At 42.8% G+C, this 25,319-nt stretch overlaps 1 protein-coding gene across 2 annotated transcripts in view; it reads right to left on the bottom strand.

The window, feature by feature from the left end:
- cdh8 (cadherin 8) overlaps positions 1 to 25,319 on the bottom strand; it is a 195,648-nt gene that overhangs the window by 16,285 nt on the left and 154,044 nt on the right. For both annotated transcript variants that reach the window (XR_008724878.1, XM_055648831.1), the window contains exons 9-10: positions 20,832 to 20,953; positions 16,369 to 16,486 (exon numbers count right to left, since the gene is read on the bottom strand). Coding sequence is in view for 1 of the 2 variants with exons in the window: in XM_055648831.1 (XP_055504806.1) it covers positions 16,369 to 16,486; positions 20,832 to 20,953 (240 nt within the window). In the remaining variant the exon portion in view is untranslated. The remainder of the gene's footprint in view (positions 1 to 16,368; positions 16,487 to 20,831; positions 20,954 to 25,319) is intronic.

The raw sequence follows: 25,319 nt of genomic DNA, 5'->3' as shown, positions 1-25,319 counted from the left end.
AACACAACCTAACTTAAAGTGTTCCGTTGGGAGCCACTGGCTAAATATCACTGCCACCCAATCCAATCTAAACCTCTCTACCATCACTATATGAGCCTGGAAGTTATATTGCAGCTTTGTAAAACTTTGGTTATGTCGCATTTAGAGAATTGGGTACAAATCTGACCTCCCGAATAGAGAAAGGATGAGGAGGCTTTGGAAAGGGTGCAGAGAGTTTTACTGGATGGAATACAACCTGGATTAGAGGATAATAATTATAAGGAGAGGTGAGAAAAAACTTGGACTATTTTCTCTGGAGTGTTTCCACAGGATCAAATCACCTTAGAATGTCCTTTGCTGTATTAATTAGTCCACCTGACACAATTTGAACATTTTACATGGTTTTCAACTGGTCAATTTATTAGTGAATTCTGATTATTTACAATGGATCCATTTTTTTGGTTGATTATGAGGGGAAATCAATGTTTACCGAGTCAGCAATCCTGTGGATCAATGTTTGCAGATACACGGTAGAAAGCATCCTATCGGGTTGCATCACTGCTTGGTTTGGCAACAGCTCTGCCCAGCATCACGAGAAATTGTAGAATTGTGGATGTAACCTAGTCAATTACACAGACCAGACTCCCCACTCCATCTACACCACGCTGCCTCAGGAAAACAGCCAACATCAAGGACATTTTTACACTATTTCATCTACCCTCTCCAATTGACCAAAAGGTACAAAAGCTTGAAAGCATAATGCAAGATTCAGTAACAGCTTTTGACCCACTCTTTTCAGACTACTGAATTGTCCTCCCATTAGTTAGGGTGTGGTCCTGATCTTCCAAACTATCTCATGGTGAACATGCACTTGCTCTGTAACTGTAACACAATAACACTGTAACACTACAATCTCCACCCTGGCATTTTTATCTTTGCACTACATGTTATACTTGCCGGTGGCTTGATTGTACTAGTGTATAGTATGATTTGACTGGATAGAACACAAACAAAGCTTGTCACTGTACCTCAGCACACATGACAATATCAAACCAATACCAATACCATCATTGGCTTGAGGACATTTAGGGAAAAATAATAAAGGAGTCCTTGTCAACAACCCCACATCTAATACTAATACAAATACCAATATCAATCAAGTAAAGGAGGACAAGCATTGGGGGAGATGTTCAAGCTATTGATGTGGAATAATGCTTCAACCTGGAAAGATTGGCAGAAAGATCCAAAACTTGTATTACAATAGCAAATATCTCAACTTTGAGATATTCTGAACTGCTTTACAACCAGTGATGTCCAGCTTCTGCTGATATGTGGGAAACCTAGTTGGCATTTTAAGCTCAACAAGCTACCCATGACATAAGGTGATGATCCTCAGTGCTATTCCAGAGTCTTGGAACAGAACCCTGACACCGTAAACACTGCCCAGGCCATCACCGGCTCTGAGCTATATAGACACACTGATCTGTTCTGTACGATGCCTACAATATTCTGTTGTGCTGCAGCAAGCAAGAATTTCATTGTCCTTTCTGGGACACATGAAAATAAAACTCTCTTGACTCTTTACTCTTGACTGATATTCCAGGCTTGATCTATTGGGTACAAAAGACCCCATGTCATCACCATCTGGTGCAGAAGACAACCTGTTCCTGTGTCCTCGGCGATATTTATTCATCAGTCGATCAAAACCATGCTGCAAAAGAGACCTCACTTCACTGATTGTAAAGCATTTCGGGATATCCCAAGGTTGTGACAGTCACTACCTGAGATCTCCCAAATGCCAAAAATTTTACCTCCCCTTCCCATTCTGACCTTCCTGTTCTTGGCCTCCTTCTCTGTCGGTGTGAGGCCTTGCGTAAATTGGAGGAACAAGACGTCATATTTAGCTTGGGCATTCCACCTTTCCCCACCTACCACCTTTGTGACACAGGAGACACTAGGAGGATGTGGAAGGGAATCCAAACACTGACGGGGTACAAGGCAAGGCAGCAGGTAACCGACACGGACACTTCTCTCCCAGATAAACTGAACAACTTCTTTGCACGTTTTGATGCAGCAAACACCACACCCAAGGGGAGAGCCAGCCCCTGCGTACAAACTGACCAGCCAGTCCTGACCATAGACTCAATGGACACACGGAGAATCCTGTCTAAGGTCAACCCGTGGAAAGCAGTCGGACCCGACAACATCCCAGGACGTGTGCTCAAGGAATGTGCTGAGGAGTTAGCAGATGTGCTAACAGACATCTTTAACATCTCCCTTAGTCAAGCCATTGTCCCCACATGCCTCAAAACTTCCACGATAATTCCCATAGCGAAGAAACCAGTGGTTGCCTGCCTAAATGACTACCGCCCTGTCGCCCTGACCCCAATAATAATGAAGTGTTTTGAACGCCTGGTGAAACCCCACATTACTGCCAGCCTCCCCTCATCGTTAGACCCCCTCCAGTTTGCATATCGCCCCAACCGCTCTACAGAGGATGCCATCTCTACCACGCTGCACACAGCACTCACGCATCTGGAAAACAAAAACACATAAGCCAGAATCCTGTACATTGACTTCAGCTCAGCGTTTAACACCATCATCCCACAGAGACTTGTGGAGAAACTAACCCTGCTGGGCCTCAACACCACCCTGTGTCACTGGATCTTGGACTTTCTGACAGAGAGACCGCAGTCAGTCCGTGTTGGCAAGAACACTTCAGGCTCGATCACGCTGAGCACCGGCTCCCCTCAAGGCTGTGTGCTCAGCCCGCTGTTGTTCACATTGCTCACACATGACTGTGCTGCCAGATTCAGGGACAATAAGATTATAAAATTCGCGGATGACACTACAGTGGTGGGACTCATCAGTGGAGATGACGAATCAATGTACAGGGAGGAAGTAGAACAACTGGTGGACTGGTGCGGCAAAAATAATCTAGAATTGAATGTCGACAAAACTAAGGAGATGGTTGTCGACTTCAGGAGGGCGCAGCCAAAGCATACACCCCTCAACATCAGTGGCACTGCAGTGGAGAGAGTGGAGAGCATAAAGTTCCTCGGTGTGCAAATTACGGACAGCCTCACCTGGTCCAGGAACACCACTGGGACCGTCAAACGGGCCCATCCGCGACTGCACTTCCTGAGGAAACTAAAACAGGCCTCACTCCCCACCAACATCCTCAGGACTTTCTACAGGGGTACGGTGGAGTCTGTACTCACGTACTGCATAAATACATGGTACTGCACCTGCAACTGCTCGGACAGGAAGGCTCTGCAGAGGGTAGTGAGGGGAGCAGAGAGGATCATTGGCGTCTCCCTACCCTCGGTACAAGAACAGTTCCAGAGCCGCTGTCTGAAAAAAGCTCAGAGAATTGCTAAGGACAAACTGCACCCCCTCCACATACACCTGGATCTCCTGCCATCAGGCAAGAGATATCGAAGCATCAAAGCCCGGACTGCAAGACTGCTAAACAGCTTCCTACCACAGGCTGTGAGGCTGCTAAACAGTCACTCTGTACTCACAGTCACTTGATTCTGTGGCTGGCACGGACACTTTAATAACTGGCACTGGCCACTCAAATCAGCTGCCCCGGACATTTTTTATGATTGGTTTATTGTATTTTAACATTGTGTTTTTACCTGCTTTTAACTATTTATACTGTTCTATCAGGGACTGGATTGTTTTTAGTGTTATTATGTGTGAAATGTTTTAAATTTCATGTGCGATGCTCCGCTATTCACTGGGAAACGTCTTTTCATTTTGCACTGTACAACTGTTGCTTGCAAGATGACAATAAAGGTTGATTGATTGATTGATTGATTGATTGATTGACCTTGCTTCTAAGGCCCTCCAAACATCTCGTCTATGCGGGCTGCCTTTCTACACTAATCACACTTTCCTGCAGCAGGCCCATATATCTTTATGTCTTTCCTATCCAAATATTTGCACGCGTGCCTTTTCAATACTGTAATTGGGTCTGTTTCTCCCACCTCCTCTCGCTGTTCCTTCCAGATTTATACATCATCATCATGTGAAAACTGCACTCAGATCTCCTTTAAATTTCTCCTTTCACATCTTAACCCTGTGCCCTCTCCTGACCTGGGGAAAAACTATCTATCCTATCCATAATTTTGAAAACCTCCACACGGTCATTCCTCAACCTTCAACATTTCAATGGGAGTTATCCCAACCAGTTCAACCTCTCCTACTTACTACAGCCCCCTTATTCCGGGCAAGAAATCCTGGCAAAACTCTTTTGCACTCTGTACTAATTCTACCACTTCCTTGCTGTAGTGTGGTGACCAGAATTGTATATAAAATGTTTCTCCTCGTCCTTCTTGCTTTACAGGTATCATTTAATATCAATACCCTTGGCATCTTCCCCTGTTCTTGTCCAGACTCCCTGGAGCAGAAACTCTCCCAGTTGAAAACAAAAAAAAATTCAATATGATTTTTTTATCAGCAAGCATCAATAAGAGTTGATTTCACCTTGCATCATCGAGAACATTTTTAATTACAATAATCGGTGTTCACTAATAAAATAACTGCCAGATAAATTTGGAGGGGAGGTCTGAGAAGTGCATATTTATTTTTCGATGGTTATTTTTACAAATATCACAAAACTGTCAAATGGATGCTGATTTAAAAGCAGTACGATTTATATAATTGATTTATGCAAATGTACTTTTGTTATATTTTGACAGGTGATTATACAAAGCTTTTAATAGTATCATGTTATTGATAAATTGTCCATCCTCAAATGTATAGCCTTGTGCAATGTTAAAAATACAAATCAATAAAATCAAAGTAAATGTCTAAAAGTTAATGCCAATTTTATCCGATGAATTGCACAAAAATAAATAAAATGAATTCTGTCACATCTAAATACAAATTGCATCTGTACACTAATCTGCAATTCCAAAATTAGCAATGGTAGTTACGATTCTATTTAAAAGACTTTTAGACAAGTACAAAATTAGGCAAGTTATTGGAGAGCATTCTGAAGGATCAGCTACACATGCATTTGGATAGGCAGAGGCTAATTCGAGATTGTCAGTGTGATTTTGTCCATGTTGACTATCCTTAAAACCATCCTTAAACCCCCCTCCCCCCCCACCACCACCTGCATTACAATCTGTCTGAAGAAGGGTCCCGGCCCGAAACATCACATATTCAATTTCTCCAGAGATGCTGCCTGACCTGCTGATTTACATCAGCATTTAGTGTCTATCCTTAAAGCTACTCTGGAAGGTTTAAATCACAAGGGGTGCAAGGAGAGCTAGCCAACTGGACACATAATTATCTTCATAGTAGGAAGCAGAAGGTGATCATGGAAGGAGTGGAGACCCATGACTAGAGGTGTGCCTCAGGGATTGGTGCTTGGCCAATTCTGTTTGTCATTCAGGTTGGAATGGACAAATTAGTTCAAAATGCCTGTACTTTGCTGTATGTCAATGATTCCAGTCATCAAGGCATAGAGTCATTGAGCATGGAAACAGGCCCTTCAGCCCAACCTGCCCTTGCCAACCAAGATGACTCATCTACACTAGTCCCTCCTGCCCGTGTTTGGCCTATATCCCTCTAAACCCATCCTATTCATAAACATGTCCTAATGTATTTTAAATACATTACTTATACATTACTAAATACTTATAGAACTGGCCTCAACTACCTCCTCTGGCAACTTGTTCCGTAAATCCACCACCCATTTTGTAAAAATGCTGCCCCTCAGTTTCCTAATATACTTTTCCCTCCTCGCCTTAAACCTATATTCTCTGGTTCTTGATTTCCCAACTCTGGGTAAAAGGCTGTGCATTTACCCTACCTATTCCTCTCATGGTCTTATGCACCTCCATCATATCATCCATCATCCTCTTGTGCTCCAAAAAATAAAGTCCTGGTGTGCTCAACCTCTCCTTATAGCTCAGGCCCTGAAGTCCTGACAACATCCTTGTAAATCTACTCTGCACTCTTTCCAGCTCACCAACATATTTCCTATAACAGTGGGACCAATACTCTCAATGTGGTCTCACCAACTAACTGCAATATGACCTCCCAACTTCTATACTGAGGATAGCTACAAAATGCTGGAGTAACTCAACGGTTCATGCAGCATTTTTGGAGAAAAATAGGTGACCCTTATTCAGACTGAAAGTAGAGGCGGGAAGCTGTGGGAAATAAAATGGAGGCAAGAAAAGGTCAGAACAAATCAGGGCAGGCAACAGGTGACCTCAAGAAGGTTGGAACCCATAATTAGTTTATTTTAGTGTAGTTTAGTCACCTGTGCCGAGGTACAGTGAAAAGCTTTTGTTTCGTGCTAACCAATCAGCGGAAAGACAATACATGATTTCTATCGTGCCATTATACAATAATGTATAGGAAGGAACTGCAGATGCTGATTTAAACCGAAGACAGACACAAAAAGCTAGAGTAACTCAGCAGGACAGGCAGCATCACTAGAGAGAAGGCATTCTCCCCAGCATCACTGGAGAGAAGTTCAATAATGTATAATGAACAATAATGGCCCATTGTGCCAAAAGCAACTGCAGATGCTGATTTATACTGAAGATAGACACAAAGTACTGGAGGAACTCAGCGGGCCAGTCAGCATCTCTGGAGAAAAAGGATGAGTGATGTTTCAGGTTGGAACCCTTCTTCAATTTGATGGTTTCCAACTCAAAATGTCACCCATCTTAGTAATGGGCCATTGTTGGGTGGGGAAGGTGGGTTACTTAAGATGGGTTCACATGCTAGAACCAGCTGCAGAAAAGTGCTGTGAACTGTAGACTGTGACTACAGCATCCCCATTGATTAGTAAGCCTGCAACTGACGGCATGCTGGAGTTACAGACAGAAGAGGGAAAAACCACTGGAAGATAAAAGCCCAAAGCCATTCATCTCTAATGAGCTCAAATGCAGGTAAAGTGGCCATTATGAGTTCTTCCTGTTTACTTGACAACCTAATCGCATCTGTATGGTTAGCTCCCACCTTTCTGTTGAGATCAACCTTAGTTTGGCACTCTCATTTCCTTCTCCCATTGTTATAACAAAAAGCTGAATGCCTTTTACAAAAAATATATAAATTGCATTCTCACAGCAAAGTGGCTTTGCTTTTTTCTGAACAAGAAGTAATTTGTGGTGACAATTCACCGGCATGTGACTACTTGAATAATGCTAGAGACACAGTCAAAGCTATCTGATGGTTATTTAATATGTAGAGATGAGAATGTCACAAACAGCAACTGTGTCTTTAATGTAAGGACAGATGGGTTGATGGGGAATACATGGTACAAAACACAATTGAAGGTTGGGGAGAACATATAGGAAACATTTAGCTTCTGCTCTAGCAGGGAACAACGTCTGATTCCTGTCTTTTTTAGAACAGCATCTTGTCGTTTCTTCCTGCCCATCTGTCAGACTGTCGAAGACAGAAACGCTGTAGGCTCCTAATCTCTTCACTGATTTCATTAATAGGAGCTTGCATTTCTCCAGTGACTTTCACTAACTCATCTCTCTGCAGCAAATGTTTTAGAAAGATGAGGGGAGAATCTCATTAAAACCTTAGTATCTAAGATAGGGCTAGTGTACGGGTGATCGCTGGTCGGCGCGGACTCCGTGGGCTGAAGGGCCTGGTTCCACACTGTATCTTGATAGTCTAATGTCTGAAATCTAAAGGAACCAAACAAGCAGTGAAGGGCCTGGATAGAGTGGATGTAGTGAGGATGTTTCCACTAGTGGGAGAGTCCAGGACCACAGGGCAGTCACAGAATGAAAGGATGTACCTTTAGAAATGAAACGTGGAGGAATTGTTTTAGTCAAAGGTGGTGAAACTGTGGAATACATTACCACAGATGGCTGTGGAGGCCAAATTATTGTGTAGTTATAATGTGGAGACAGACAGGTTCTTGATTAGTAAGGGTGTCAAAGATAAAGGGGAGATGGCAGGAGAATAAGGTTGAGAGGGAAGATAGATCAGCCGTGATCAAATGGTGGAATAGACTTGATGAGCCAGATGGTCTAATTCTTCTCCTTTGTCTTATGAACTATAATGCATCCCCACACCAGAGGGGGAGGGAATGAATGTTTATGGTGGATGGGTGCAGGTGGATTGTGTGGTTTTAGAGCAACGGTTGATCGGTTTATGATTACTAAGGATGTCAAAGGTTGCTGTTTGATGACTTGTCTCAGATATGACTGTCAAAGTTGAGTCTAGAGTTAATGGAGATCTCCACCCTGAACTGAATTTGCACAGAAATTTGGCTACTCAGGTTCTGAGACTTCTACAGAAAAAAAATAGCAATCAGCAACGGTGGCACAGAGGTAGAGTTGCTGTTTCACAATGCCAGAGAACCAGGTTTGATCCTGATCACTGGTGCTGTATGTACAGAGTTTGTACATTATCCCTGTCAACACTAGGGCTTTCTCCGGGTGCTCCGGTTTCCTCCCACACTCCAAAGACATGCAGATTTGTAGGTTAATTGGCTTCAATAAATACCTGATCACTGGCCAGCGCAGTGTGGAAAGTGCTAGAGGTACTCAGTGGATCAGGTAACCTTTAGTTTAATTTAGTTTAGTTTAGAAATACAGCACAGAAACAGGGCCTTCGGTCCACCTAATCGATCCCTGCCCACCAACACAATCATACACACACTGGGGACAATTCACCTTTAATACCAAGCCAATTAACCTACAAACCTGTATGGCTTTGGAGCATGGGTGGGAACTGGATCACCCAGAGAAAATCCACGCAGGTCACAGGAAGAATATACATACAGACAACACCCATAGTCAAGATCGAACCCAGGTCTCTGGCGCTGTAAAGCAGGAACTCTACCCCTGTGCCACTGTGCCAGTGAAAATGGATAGGCTAAGTCTGAAGAAGGTTCCTGACCTGAAAGATTGGACTCGCTGGGCTGAAGGACCTGTTTCTATGCTGTATCTCTAAACTCAAAAGTCTAAAAGCAAGGAGTAAATCGCTCTGTTGGAAACTTTGCTATCAAGCAATGGCCTTGCTCGCATTCCTGCAAATCGATAACTCATCCCTGCGTTGTTAAAGAAACGATGAATTAGGTATTTCTCCTGTGTGAACATTAGGAGAGAGGGACTAATTAATGGAAACAAAGACGCTAAGCTTTTCTCTTTCAAGTCACTCTGTAGGTACAAGTGTTAGCTTCGGATGGTAATCACTCATTGACATTAATTATAAATGTAACATTTGTAATTGGTTCATTTTGTGAAATAATTCATCTATTTTGTTCCTCTACTCAAAACCTCTTGTAATAAAGGCTAGCACACTATCTTAACAACCTTTATCACATCCATTTTGATTGTCCTTTCCTTTGGTTTAGTTTAGTTTTAGTTTAGAGAAACAGCGCGGAAACAGACACATCGGCCCGCTGAGTCCACGCCAACCAGCGATCCCGATTTATACAAGCACACACTACACACTAGGGACAATTTTTTTTTTTTTAACCGTAGTCAATTAACCTACAAACCTGTGTGTCTTTGGAGTGTGGGAGGGAACCAGAGCTGCCTACCTGGAGAAAACCTAGGTAGGTCACGGGGAGAACGTAAAACCCGCGTACAGATGGCACGTAGTCAGGATCGAACCCATGTCTCTGGCACTGAAAGGCAGTAGCTCTACTGCTGCGCCACTGTTCAGTCCTGGTTTGCATTGTGACCAGTAACATGTAAGCCAGAGATAGGCACATAAAGCTGGAGTAACTCAGCGGGACAGGCAGCATCTCTGGAGAGAAGGAAAGGGCGACGTTTCGGGTCGAGACCCTTCTTCAGCTGAGTTATGCCAGCTTTTTGTGCTTATCTTCATTTTAAACCAACATCTGCAGTTCCTTCTTACACAGTATGTAAGCCAGGGTAGATCTTATCGACTAACCCCTATACATTGAAATTCATTCCGGAATCATGTTGGGTCAAGGCTGCTATACCCACTGACCTTCAAGGCAGTACAGGATTTATGAAATGGGCCCAAACATACTGTGAGATATGTTACCTGCCTGAATTGTTTTTCACCCCTATCCCAGATTTACACCTCCCTGTCAAACCCGATTTCTTTCATCTCCTAAATCCTTCATTCTGCAATTGTTAATTTACTAAGTGTTATGCTTTGCTTCACTTTTTATTTCTTGTGCCGAGTTTGCAGTTACAATCCCGCTTCCTGGATCTCTCCACTGCCCTTTTGTGTGCTTCCTCTCTCCTTTGTCTTTCAATTCAAAATCTCTTTCCATCCTTCTTAATTTATTCCTTGACTTTCAGCATGGAAGGCACTTCATTGAATACATAATTTTTGGGTTAACGTTTAATAATTAGTCATCTTCACAGGCCTATTTATAGTGTTTGGTGAAAACCAGTCTTTTGGGAGTGCTACAAAAATCAGATGGAGAATGAGAATCATGCTAGCTGTAGTTTCAGTTTGAATTTTACTTTATTTTCCAAAGCACATTTGTATAACTTGCAGCACAGAACTTAACGTATATTGGGTTAACTTAACGGATTGGGTTAACATATGTGGAGCTTTTGATAGCTCTGGGCCTGTACTCACTGGAGTTTAGAATGATGAGGCGGGATCTCACTTTTGCCACTAGTCTTAATTTTATTTTTCATTTTTTAAATGCCAGTGTGCAGTACCAGTGCATTCCATCACAAAAAAACCCACTGCATATTACCATCACCTTTTCTCTGCTCTTGCTCAATGATCAGAATTTTATCCTCAGGTGACACAGTGACACAGCAGTAGAGTTGCTGCCTTGCAGAGCCAGAGACCCGGGCTTGTTCCTGACCTTGGGTGTTGTTTGTGTACAATTTGCACGTCCTCCCTGTGATGGCATGGATTTTCTCCGGGTGCTCCGATTTCCTCCCACATCCCAAAGATATGTGGGTTTGTAGGGTAATTGGCCCTTTGTAAATTACAGCAAGTGTGCAGGGAATGGATGCGAAAGTGGGATAATATAAAACTCGTGTGACTAGATGATGGATGGGCAGTCTGGACTCGGTGGGCCGAAGGGTGACATAGTAGCGCAGCGGTAGAGTTGCTGTCTTACGGTGACAGGGACCCAGGTTCGATCCTGACTATGGGTGCTATCTGTATGGAGATTGTACGTTCTCCCTATGACCACGTTGGTTTTCTCCAGGTGCTCCAGTTTCCTCCCACATGCCAAAGACGTACGGGTGTGTAGGTTAATTGGCTTTGGAAAAAATCATTAATTATCCCTAGTGTTAGCGTACGGGGATTGCTGGTCAATGCTGACTCGGTGGGCATGTTTCCATGCTCTATCTCTAGCTTTTAACAGATTTACTTATTTGAAAATAACTTCCATGGTGATGGCCGTGTCATCCAGCGATGGATATAAGGTCTTGTACTTTAGTTCATAAATTCATGTTCAGAAGTTTTAGGAGCAGAATTAGGCCATTTGCCCCATCGTCTACTCCACCATTCAATCATGGTTGATCTATCTTTCCCTCTCAACCCCATTCTCCTACCTTCACCTCATAACCCCTGACACCCATACTAATCAAGAATCTATCAACTCCACCTTAAAATATCCATTGACTTGGCCTCCTCAGCCTTCTGTGACAATGAATCCAACAGATTCACCAACCTCTGACTATAGAAATTCCTCCTCATCTCCTTTCTACAAGTACATCATTTTATTCTGAGGTTATGGCCTCTGGTCTTAGATACTCCCAGTAGAGGAAATATCCTTTCCACATCTACTCCATCCAGGCCTTTCAGTATTCAGTAAGTTTCAATGAGGTCTCCATTCATGTAAACTCTCATCCTTCTGATATTGCCGGCCTTGATTGCACTTTTAATTTTAACCCCATGCTCAATTCTTTACCAAATACATGCCAGAAGTATGTTTGATTCAGGAACCATTCCATCATTACCACACATTGAGAAAAGATGATGAAGTCAAAAAAAAAGTGGGATAGCTAGTGTGAAAGGGTGATCAATCGATGGTCAGTGTGGTCAGTCATTTGACCCACTCAATGGGCCTAATGACTGGTTTCCATGCTGCATATCAGAGGTAAATCTTCTCAAAACTAAGAGCCATGAAGTAGGTATGTTACAAAACCTACCTGAATCGCCATTGGGAATCTGCCCTCAGCCATGTCGGCGATTTTGGCGCTGTTTGGAGGGGGCGGGTTTAAAACGCGATTTTTACTAGGCTGTACTAATCGCAGATGTTCAGCCTAGTAAATCATTAACGAAAAATCGCTGCAAGACCCGGTCGCAAAAGGTATTATTAGTTTTATAGGCCTCGATAATATAGTTTTTAATAGTTTAAAATTACTCTCTGATTCCGCAACATCTCGCAGCCCCAGGGTTTTATAAAGCAAACAATTAAAGGTATGTACCTTATTTTTACATTAAATGGGGCATATATATAACCCTATATATCAAGTTATCTATAACGAATCGTTCATTTTGGGCTTTTTATATCCCGCAGTATTTTTCTCGGCATTTGAAGGCACTAATCTAGCGCGCTGTCAACATTCTAAACCAGCGCGTTCCACATGAACCCACTAGAAAGCCGATTTAAATGGGCATTTATTTACAGCAATTGAACACTAAATTCCTTCCATTTGGCCTATAAATTAATGTAAATTAGATATAAAAATCATGTTATATTGTGAATTATTTGTGAATAATCTTTGGACACTTAGGCTATTTAAAAATGTTAATCTTTCCTTAAGAAATGGGCCTTTGATTATCCAAGATCACAGCTTTTTTGTAATGTCCATTGAAAATCAATAGGGAACAAGATGCTCATTTCCGAGTATGAAAATGGCCATAACTTTTTTATTACTTGAGATATGAAAGTGAATTAGGTGTCAAATTAAACTTATTGTTATGCTTTATCTGATGGGATAAATTGCAGACTTGATTTTTTAAAATCTCAAAATTTTGTAACATTGCTACATGGAGCTAAAACACGAAACAGCACAAAGTGCTAGAGTAACTCAGCAGGACCCATCGACGACATCACCGTACGCATTTAGACAGACATGAACAGGTCGGGAATAGAAGGAGAAGAAAGGATGCAAAGTGCTGGAGTAACTCAGCGGGTCAGGCAAGATCTTTGGAGAACATGTATGGATGACATTTCAGGTCGGGATAAACCCCATCCAAAAACATCACCTAGACGATCCCAACCCGAAATATCGTATATCCATGTTTTCCAGGGATACTGCCTGACACACCCAGTTACTCCAGCAGTTCATGTTGGGTTTTTTTGTAAACCAGCATCTGCAGTTCCTTGTTTCTACAAGCCCTTTAGAATATATCTGTACAATGTGAACCGTTCAATTGTATTCAAGTATTGTTTTTCTGCTGACTGGTTAGCATGCAACAAAAGCGTTTCAATATACCTCGGTACACATTACAATAAACTAATCTAAGCTAAACTGAGCTAAACCACCAACTCTCTCTCTCCTCAGAGGCTGTTAGATTTGCCAAGTCTTTCCAAAATTTTCAGAATCTGCAGGCTTTTCTTTTTCAATTACTGGCAGTGGGTTCTGCGGCACACTGCAGGGCAGGGAGATGTAGCTCTTCATGATCTGTAAATGTCCTAAGTGTTGAGATTGTGATTTGCCTTTGAGCGGTTCTTGCTGTATTAGCAGGCTAATTAGTGCTAAATTTAGCAGGCCGATTCAGAGTTATCACTTTGGTGCGATGGACTTTGACAGTGAGCAAATCATCTCGGGGCTGTGTAAAGGAAACCTTTTCCTGTCACTAACCAAATTGTGTCTTGGTTTGATGTGTTTGATGTTGATGCTATTTGTCAAAAGTAGATGCACTGCCTGGTTCCGCAGTGATAATGATCTGTCTGAATTATGATTAAATGATTCAGTGACACTTTATTGTCACATGTACTTAGGTACAGAGAAATGCATTGTTTTGCATGCAGCCCAATAAATTCATATGGTAGACCTCACCAAGGCAGTCGTTTAGTTTAGTTTACAGATACAACACGGAAACAGGCCGTTAGGCCCACCGAGTCCTCGCCAATTAGTGATCCCCGCACACTAACACTGTTCTACACACAAGGGACAATTTTACAATTTTACCAACGCCAATTACCCTATAAACCCGTATGACTTTGGAGTGTGGGAAGTAACTGGATCTCCAGGAGAAGATTCACACATGTCATGGGGAGAACATACAGACTGCACCGATAGTCAAGATCGAACCTGGGTCTCTGGAGCTGTACGGCAGTGACTCTACCGCTGTGCCACTGTACACAGGTGTCGCCACGTGTCCAGAGCTGACAAAGTTACAAAAGCATCATGCATGTCCTCTAATTTGATTACTACTACGTCAGAGAACTGAGCATCATGGACACAGTGTTTAGGTTTATTATTGTCACGTGTACCACGATAAAGTGAAAAGCTTTTGTTTGCTTGGTATCCAACCAAATCAGATAATACTGCTCATGAATACAATCAAGCCAAACACAACCACAACATGTAGAAACAAGGAACTGCAGATGCTGGTTAATACACATAAGGATTTAAAGTGCTCGAGTAACTCAGTGGGTCAGGCAGCATCTCTGTAGACCACAGATAGGTGACGTATCGGGTCGAGACCCTTCTTCAGACTAATTGTAGGGGGGTAAGAAAACTGGAAGAGGAGAGAGGAGCGCAAAGCATCACAGGTAATAGGTTCATGCTGGTGATGGGGGGGTTTTCTTGGGCAGATGGTTGAAACAAAGGCCAAGATAAAAACAGAAGCTGTGAGAAAGGATTCAGTAGTTCTGGTGGAGAATTAGGTAAATTTGAGGTCCATTGCAGGTCTGGGCGAGTGTGGCCTGGAGCACAGGAGAGACAGAGCGAAGAGAGAGGTACCTGAGTACAGAATATAGTTTCTCACCATCACATGCAACTGTATAGAGACCGATGTCCGTAATGAGGTGGGTGGGGAAATCAGGGCTGTACCCAAGTTTTGCATGCTATCCAAACAGATCAGATATATCAAATATCATCAATTCATTAGCTATGGTACTGTCCGATTCACCTCTACCCTATTAAGAACATTGGACTTTGTCTTTGCAACTGATGCGCTACAATGCTGAGAACTATATTCCACACTCTGCATTCCCCACCCCAGTCATCCTGCTGGTTTTACTGTTCATATCCCTTCATTATCATCTCTTCCACAGCCAACAATAGACCATTGTGGGCTCTACCTTTCCTTGGTCATCGGTGAAGGCTCTGATTTGTTCTGTACCTTTTCATACCTCACGTTTCCCTCTCCCGGCCCTCAGTCTGAAGAAGGGTCTCAACCTGGCGGCGCCAGCATGTGGCTGCCTCGCCAACAGTCTGTCTGTCCTTTCTTCGGTTTTTGTTATTTTAAGTACATGTTAAATAGTATGTTTTAGTGTTCCTTGGTTTGTTTTGGGGAAAACTTTTTTTCAATCACTTACCTCAACGGAGATGCGATTTATTTCCATATCGTATCTCCGTCCCCACTGCGGCCTAACATTGTGTTGTGGCGCGAACTTTCCTGAGGACTGACCCAGCACTTCAAACGCAGGCGCGGCACGGACTTACCATTGTGGTGCTTGCGATCCCTTTGCCGGAGATGGACTGTGGAGAGCTCCAACCATGGGCCTGTGGACTTTAATATCGTGGAGCCCGCAGTCTCTGGTTCGGGAGACCGATTCGGGAGCTCCAAGCCACGGAGAGTTTCAACCATCCCGACACGAGGGCTTCGGATCATCGGCTGCGGGAGCTTTGATGGCCCCGACTGTGGATGATTCGACAGTTCCGACCGCGGGAGAATAAAGGTTGGAGTTTATTACCTTCCATCACAGTGAGGAATGTGGGGAGACACTGTGGTGGATGTTTATGTTGACTTTTATTTTATGTGGCTGTGTGTCTTGTTGCTTTTCACTTAGTATGGCTGTATGGTGACTCAAATTTCACTGGGCCTTAATTGATATGTGTGACAATAAACTGACCTTGAAACCTTGACCTTGACCTGAAACGTCACATATTCCTTTTCCCCAGAGATGCTGCCTGACCCGTTGAGTTATTCCGGGGGCAACCAACATCTGCAGTTCATCCCAATACATCAATATTCTCCAATTGTCCATCACCCCTATTAATTAGAATTGTCACTGAGAAACACACTTATGTAAATTAAAATTGACCAAACCAAAACAGAACAGCTTGGTTTATCAGTAAATGCTGCTATCTGCTAGGGTGACAACTGCCTTCAGAACGGATAATTCTTCAGCTAATTAGTGTCAGCTGTAATTAAGATCGAAGGGCATTGCAGGTAGATTCCAAGCGGTCCTGACTGTTTGGCAGCGGAGAGAGATTTTTCTGCAAGGAGACCTAACCTCCCTACACCGGACACGTTTACCTGCGTTATTCTTGATCGTGAAGTTGGGGTTCCGGGAAATTTCCGGTGCCAGGCTGTAAAAGAAGTACTGCCCAGTCTTCGGGTCATCTCTGTCCGTAGCACTGACCGTCTGAATAACCTGTCAACATGTAAGTGAAAGAGGAGGGAAAATAAGATGCGTCGTCACATTTTCATGGCATATCACAGTCTCATGTCACATTATGGGCGGCACGGTGGCGCAGCTGCTAGATCCGCTGCCTCTCAGTGCCAGAGTCCTAGGTTCAACCCTGACCTTGGTTGCTGTCTGCATGGAGTTTGCACATTCTCCCTGATGTATTCTGCTACATGAATTTAAATTCTCCAAGAGCTGCTGCCTCAAAAAGGCAGCCAGCATCGTGAGAGATCTACACCATCCTGACCACACACATTTCATTCCTGCCATCGGGAAAAAGATACAGGAGCCAAAAATCTGTCATCTCCAGGTTCAGGAGCAGCTTCGTCCCTACAACTATCAGGCTATTAAACACTACAACCTCCAAATACACACCAAACTATATAGACTTGGGAGCACTATTTTTGGCTTTGCACTATTATTGTTAGTTAATTTGTCTTTTTGTTTTGTTTATTATGGATTTTACATAGTATTATGTTTACAAATCTGTTGTGCTGTTGCAGATATGAATTTCATTGAAGAAAGACACAAAATGCTGGGGTCACTCAGCGGGACAGGCAGCATCTCTGGGGGGAAGGAAAGGGTGAATTTAATTGCTCTGTTTCAGGATATATGACAATAAAACACTCTTTACTTTATTGCAGTAGGATTTGAACTAGTGAGGGTTCCCTTAATGTTTTTTTGAAACATTCCATGGGATCCGAGAGGGCAGATAGGTCCTTGGTTATAGGGGCAGCCCAGTGGTAAACCTGGTAGAGCCACTGCCTCACAGCGCCAGAGACCCTGGTCGATACTGACCTCTGGTGCCGTCTGTGTGTGGAGTTTATATGTTCTCCCTGTGACCACTTGGGATTCCTCTGGGTGCTCAAGTTTCCTCCCACATCCTAAAGACATGCAGGTTTGTTATTTGACGTCTGTAAATTACCCCAAATGTGTAGGGAGTAAATACAAAAGTGGGATAATATAGAACTTCTGTGAACAAGTGATCAATGGTCAGCATGGACTCAGTGGGCCTAAGGGCCTGTTTCCATACTGTATCTCTAAATTAAACTAAATCCTTGAGAGCTACAGTTACTATTCTGCACTATTATGGTCTCCTAGCATTGCTGATTATTTATTTTTTGTATTATTGATAATTGCATATTTATTTTACCTTAAAGATACAGTGTTGAAGTAGGCCCTACAACTCATAAAGACCATGGTGACCAACAACTAATTCTATCCTACACACTAGGGTCATTTTTATTGAAGCCAATTAATCTACAAACCTGTGCATCTTTGGAGTGTGGGAAAAAACCGTAGCACCCGGAGAGAACCCACAAGGTCATAGGAAAAATGTACAAACTCCGTGCGGACAGCACCTGTAGTCAGGATCGAACCTGAGTCTCTGGCGCTGTAATGCAGCAATTCTACTACTACGTAACTCTGCCGCCCACATTAACAATCCAAAGGTCTCACAGTCTTTGACAATTCTTTGAGTGTCATTGACGTAATAGGCCTGTTTGGTGGTACATATGACAATTAAACAGTCTTAAACTCTTGACATAAGGAATTGCAGGTGATAGTTGACAATATAAGACACAAAGTGGTGGAGTAACTCAGCGGGATAGGCAATATCTCCAAAGGATATGAATAAGCGCTGCTTCAGGTTGGGACCCTTCTTCAAATAGATTGTCATTGGGGGGGAGAAAGCTGGGACAGAGGTTGGGGCAGGACAAAGCCTGGCAAGCAACAGGTGGATACAGGTGAGAGGGGGGTTGATTGGTCTTTTCATTTCTGCACTTTCTCCAACCATCTGCCAATCAAAATTCAAAATAAAAGGATATAGCTTTAGAAAGGAGATGAGGAGGAATTTATTTTGTCAGAGGGTGATGAATCTGTAAATTTCATTGCCACAGAAGGTGGTGGAGGCTAGGTCATTAGATATATTTTAAACGGAGAGTCTTGATTATTAAGGGTGTCAAATGTTATGGGGAGATGGCAGGAGAATGGGGTTGAGAAGGAAAGATAGATCAGCCACCATTGAATGGCAGAGAAGATTCGATGGGCTGAATGGCCTAATTCTGCTCCTATAAATTGTGAAGCTAATAACCTGTAAACCCCCTTCACCTGTATCCACCAAAGCCTTGCCTAGTTATGATCCGCCCCCACCTCTCTCCCAGCTTTTGGTGCTATTCCTGCACATCCGAGTTCCTCCAGCACTTTGTTTCCTTATTTGACTCAAGAGTTGATGAATTATTTTTTGAAGTGTAGTCATTACTTAAATATTGGAAAGGCAGCTGCCTGATTGTGCAGAGCAAGAACACAGAAATAACAATAAATATTGAGCAGATAATCAATTTTATTTTTTTCTTGCTGATTGAGTGGTAAGTTTCTGTCAGGATACCAAGAGTAACTCTCTTGCCGTCTTGTAAATGGTGCATTGGCCTGATTTATTTGAATGAACAGATGGTTTGGGGTTACTGCTCAGGTGAAATAGGCCATAGAGTTGCTGCCTCGCAGCTCCAATGACGCAGTGTTCATGATCATCTCTGGTTCTGTCTTGGTGGAGTTTGCACGTTTTCCCTGTGACCAACGTAAGGAATAGGTGATGTTTTGAGTCAAACCCTTCTTCTGAAGAAGGGTCACAACCCAAAACGTCACCTATTCCTTTTTCCAGAGATGTTGCTTCATCTGCTGAGTAACTCCAGCATTTTGTGTCTATCTTCAATGCACACCAGCATCTACAGTTCCTTCCTACACAGTTGGGCTGGTTAGTTGGCACTGTAAACAACTGTGTGTGGAAGTAGAGTGTGCAGTAAGTTAATTGGCAAGTAGTGGGAATTGAATTGTGATGGGTGTAGAGTTAGTTTAAATGAGTGTTGATGATCGGCATGGATTCAGTGGCCGAAGGGCTTGTTTATATTCTGTCTCTCTGGTAGCAAGCAGGGGCGGCACAGTGACTCAGTGGTACATTTACTGCCTTACAACGCCAGAGACCCGGGTTCGATCCTAAATACAACTGCTGTCTATACGGAGTTTGTACATTCTTCTTGTGACCATAAGGGTTTCTCCGGGTGCTCCAGTTTCCGCCCACATTCCAAAGACATGCAGGCTTGTTGGTTAATTGGCTTCTGTAAATTGGCCCTAGTGTGTTGGATATAACTTGTGTATGGGTGATCAATGGTTGCCATGGACTTGATGGGATAAAATGCCTATTTCTGTGTTATATCCCTAAACTAAACTGAACTCCAACAGTACATGGTCTCTTTTTTGTAGGCCAACATCTGCAGGGTTCCAAACCGAAATATCACCTTAGCATCTTCTCCATAGATGCCTGACCTGTTCTGACTTTGGAGAAAACCCACGAGGTCACAGGGAGAACATGCAAACCACACAGACAGTATTGGAGGACAGGATTGAACCGGGATCTGTGGTGCTGTGAGGTGGCAGCTCTACTGCTCTGCCACTATGCTGCCTAATCTCTTTAAAATCTTTCCCATTTCATCTTAAAGTACTTTAATTTAAATTCCCTCTTACCTAGAGAAAAGCTGTGTTTATCTACCATATTTATTCCTATCAAAATCTTATAAACCTCAATCTCTCACATATGAATAAGCACAGTCTACCTAATCTCGATAACATGAAAAAAGCAAGCAATCAGCCATCCATAGCTAAGTGTTGCTTGACTTGCTGAGTCCCTCCGACAGTTTATTTTATAAGCTTTTCCATCCCTATACAGTCTTTATCTATATGTAACTCCATATCCTGTCAACGTCCTAACACTCTATTGCATTGGGGCTTTGCTTTGCCCGACACTAACAAAACCACTTCACTATCTTGCCACTAGGAAGAGGCAAAAAGAGCAATCCTGGATTAGGTACAGCATTCAACTCCAAAAGTGTGTTGGGTGCGTGTTAGATGTGCGATACACGGTTTTAGACTTTTACGTTTTAGACTTTTACAGATAGAAACATAGAAACATAGAAAATAGGTGCAGGTGTAGGCCATTCGGCCCTTTGAGCCTGCACTGCCATTCAGTATGATCATGGCTGATACAGCTTGGAAACAGGCATTTTGCCCACCAAGTCAATTGACCCCGTACACTAGCATTATCCTATACACGAGGGACAGGTTACAATTTCAAGAAGCCAAGTAACTGTGCCGCCCCCCTATTGCTGTCTCTCTTGACAAGTGATTGTTGAGCTCTTCATCACTCAACACACACATGGATGAAGAGTGCGTCCCATCAGTTTCTTGCTTTGCCGAGGTATGGCTTGAGGAACTATAAATGGGCATCAAAACCATGAAAGATCTCCACCCATCTACCTACCTGGCCGGATTTTCCATTTTCGCACAGGTAAGCTTCAGACTGCGAGGAAAGCACAGGAGCATTATCATTAACATCAAGAACTTTAATGGCCACAAGCGCCCGAGATATTTGGCTGTGGTTCCCTGCAGGTAGAAAGAAAGTAAGAAATTGTTGTCTAACGTTTCAAAAACTTAAAGATAAGTATTTGGCAAAATGTTTCTATTTATTTTCCTGCACCTTTCAACCTTTATTCCACAAAACCATGATTCAGACGTACGTCAGTGTTCCTTCATTATAATAAATAATGTTTGTGCCATAGGCAATTATCATCTTTGTGAGAGAGTCTAACCATCAAAACGTTGGCATTTAATAGCATCTTATCAGCAGCTTTTATCAGGCAACTGAACTATCCTATCACCAACTAGATAGCTGTCCTTATCTACCATCTAGCTCGTTGGAGACCCTCAGACTATCTTAAATCAAACTTTATTAGACTTTATCTTACACTAAACGTGATTCCCTTTGCCCTGTATCTGTAGACTGTGGACGGCTTGATTGTAATCATGTAGAGTTTTTCTGTTGACTAGATAGCATGTAACAAAAAAAAAAAAATTGCTGTACCTTAGTACATGTGACAATAAACTAAATTAAACTAAACCAAACCAATCCCCCACCATCAACATTCTGGGGTCACCACTCAAAATGCTGCCTGATCAATTGAGTTCCTCCAGTGTTTTGTATTTTGCTTAAAGTCATGTCTTCCTGCTCTGGACTTATCTACTAGAGAAAATAATTCCACTCCACATACAGTACCAAATACATCAATCATTTAAAACATCTCCTTAAGAACACCCATCAACCTCCAAACCCATAGAGTTTCCTAGGTCCTTGAGAAAGCGATTTGGAATCATTGCTCGGGAAGTTTGTGAGTTAAAACATACTATGAAACATTACCTCAAGGGGAAAGGGTAAGAAAATGTTTGTTGAAATATATAAGAATGAGAATTGGTCTTACTGAATATTAAGGTTCCGAGGGATTTGGCTCGGAAGATAATGAATAGATTTAATTTAGTCATAGAGTCATACAGCATGGTAACAAGCCCTTCAGCTCAACTTGTTCATGCCAATCAAGATGCCTCATCTAAGCTAGTCAATTTTATCCGTGTTTGGCCCATATCACTCTAAACCTTCCTATCCATGTTTAAGAAGGAACTGCAGATGCTGGAAAATCGAAGGTAGACAAAAATGCTGGAGAAACTCAGCGGGTGAGGCAGCATCTATGGAGCGAAGGAAATAGGCAACGTTTCGGGTCGAAACCCTTCTTCAGACAGTCTGAAGAATTAAATTAGACAGAAGGTTTCAAGTCAGTGACATTTTGGATGAACCTTCCTAGAAGAATAGTTTTGTTGAATCTATACTAACTCATTCTAAGGCCAATATATCCGTTTCACTGTTTGACTGCTCAAATTAAAACTAGAAATGTTTAACAAATGCCAAATACACCAGGTTTTGCTTGAGGTAGTTTGCCTCCAGGACATGAAATTTCCTGCACAAACGTTTTTCTAACTCATTAAAATGTAAAATGCCACTTCATAAATATGTGAAGTGTTTAAATCAATATTGAACACACCAACTAGCAAATAGTAGCTACATTTAGTCTGGGGGAGAAAGCATTGCAGGAAATTAATGTAAATCCCACCAAATGATCTGGCAAATATTTCACTTCAATCTGCAATGTAAACACTCATTTGGTATCCTTTCTAAATTGCTCATTTAGACGGGGAGAAGAGAATGAGTTTCTATCTGTTTCTCACTTGGTATGTGAATGGTGGTGCACTACGTGTCACTACGTGTGGCGTAATATTACAAGATGTGCAAAGTTGCACTGGGATAAATGATTAGGAAGGTGAATAAGGTGTTGGACTTTACTGCCGGACAGATGGCGTGCAAAAGTAGATGATACTTTAGTTACTTTACTTTCGAGATAGTGTGGAAACAAGTCCTTCTGCCCACTGAGTCTACACCAACCAGCGATCACCTTAGCACACCAGCACTATCCCACACATTAGGGACAATTTACAATGTTTACAGGAGCCAATTAATCTACAAACCTGCATGTTCAGTTTAATTTAGTTTAGTTTGGAGCTAAAGTGCAGAAACAGGCCCTTCGGCCCACCGAATCCATGCTGACCAGCGATCACTCTGAACACTAGACCTATCCTACACACTAGGGGCAATTTGAACATGTTACAGAAGCCAATTAACCTACAAACCTGCATGTCTTTGGAGTGTGGGTGGAAATTGGAGCACCTGGTGAAAAGCCACAAGGACACAGGGAGAAGGTACAAGCTCCATACATACAACACCCATTGAATTGAACGCGAGTCTCTGGTTCTGTAAGGCAGCAACTCTACCGCTGTGCCACTGTGCCATCCTGAAGGCATGGCTGGCATTTGGTTATCTTGAAATTGAAATTGTCTTCGAGAAGGTAGCAAGCCTCATCATAGTCTTCTGCTGGTTTCCTGGTGCTGATGGAGTTCCAGGATTTAGACCCCAAGAAATGATGAAGAAAAGATGACACCAAGAGCTGGATTAACTGCAGATCACGAAGCATCTCTGGGGAACATGGATAGGCAATGTTTTGGATTGGGTCTGAAGAAGGGTCATGACCTGAAACTCGCCGATCCCTATTCTCCAGAGATGCTGCCTGACCCATTGTGTTACTCCAGCACTTTGTCTTTTTTTATTGCAAACTAGCATCTGCAGTTCACTGTATCTCCAATGGAAGGTGATATGTTGTGAAGTGAAGTTAGTGACTGAGGAGGGAAACTGCTGGTGCTCCCCTATGCCTGTTCCTTTTTACCTTTTTGATAGTAACGATCGTGTCTATGGGAGGTGTGGATGGAGTAGTTTGGGTTAGTACCGAGGATAGACCCAAAATGCTGGACTAACTCAGCAGGTCAGGCAGGATCTCTGGAGAAAAGAAATAGGTGATGTTTCAGGTTGGAACCCTTCTTCAGACCAAAGATCCTATAGCGGAACTAAGTAGATCACTCCTGCTAAATGCAATGGGCTGACGTGTAGTACGCAATGGAGCGGAATGTGGGCCTTTTTTTCATCCATTTCCGTAACCCAACCCAACCCGACTCGCAGTGTAATCAGCGTTGCGGGGGAACAGTTTGTTTTAATAAATTAAAATTCTGAAAATGAGAAGAAGATTTTTACCAAATAACTTTTATTTTTACGAGGATGTTTCCGTAACCGGCTTCCGTCTCCGCACTATTATCCTATGGGATTTTTGGTGTGGAGACGGAAGCTGGTTACGGAAATGGGGACAAAAGTTACCCATGAATCTGCCCATGACCGTACTACGTCTTTTTCGTCGAGTGATCTATCTTGCTTGCTATGGGATCTTTGCTTCAGACTGGAAGATAGAGAAGGCCAAAACAAAACAGGGCCAGCAACAGATGACCTCAAGAAGGGTGGAGTCCATAATGGCCCATTGTTGGCCAGAGAAGATGTGTTAATGACAGGGATGCAAGGATGCAAACAGTGGAAATAGTAAGATGTCTTGAGTGGGGAATGGTGGAGAGAGAGAGGGTGTTAAAAAAAAGCAGGAGTTACTTGAAATTACAGAAATCAATGTTCAAACCACTGGGTTGTAAGCTGCCCAAGCGAAATATGAGGCGTTGTTCCTCCAATTTGCGCATGGCCTCACTCTGACATTGGAGGAGGACCAGGATAGAAAGGTCAGTGTGGGAATGGGGAAAGGAGTTAAAATGGTCTGGGTCAGTAGTTGTATGGTGTTTTTTGGAGGATGCAGTATTATGGGGGTGAAAGGAAAGTTTGTGGAGCCGGTTGGGGTTCTGATCAAACAAGCTACTTTACCTAGATGGGTATAGGATGTCTAGAGTATTATGTATGGATTTACACTTATCTTAAAGGCAGTGAAGAGGGACTTCATTATTCCAAGGATGACGGGTTGCCTCATGATAAAAGGATGAGGTTGGGCTAAAGTTTATACGTAGGCATCTTATGCACAACCATTCACTCATTCCATCACTGATGCACAATAGCGGTAGTTTGTACCATCTGAAGGATGCATTGTAGCAACTCTCCAAGACTCCTTCCAAACCCACCTCTAACAGCAAGGACAAGAGCAGCAAAAAGCCTGGGGCCACCAGCACCTGAATGTTGTCCTCCAAACCACACACACACCATGACTTGGATATAAGACACAAATTGTTGGAGTAACTCAGAGAGGCAGGCAGCATCTCTGGAGAATATGGGCGGTAGCGTTTCAAACTGTGGGATCCTAAGTCCGAAGATGAGTCCCAAGTCAAATTGGTGCCTATCAGCATCGGAGGAAGAGTCCCAACCTGAAACTGTGTTCATTGTATGTTCTCCAGAGATGCTGCCAGATCCTCTGAGTTAGTCCAGCACTTGGTGTATTTTTGCATAAACAATGCTGTATGACTTGATGACCCTTTTACACCACACCATGTCCAT

This window comes from Leucoraja erinacea, chromosome 17, assembly GCF_028641065.1.
Source record: "Leucoraja erinacea ecotype New England chromosome 17, Leri_hhj_1, whole genome shotgun sequence".
NCBI lineage: Eukaryota > Metazoa > Chordata > Chondrichthyes > Rajiformes > Rajidae > Leucoraja > Leucoraja erinaceus.
This window is presented reverse-complemented; position numbering and strand designations above follow the sequence as displayed.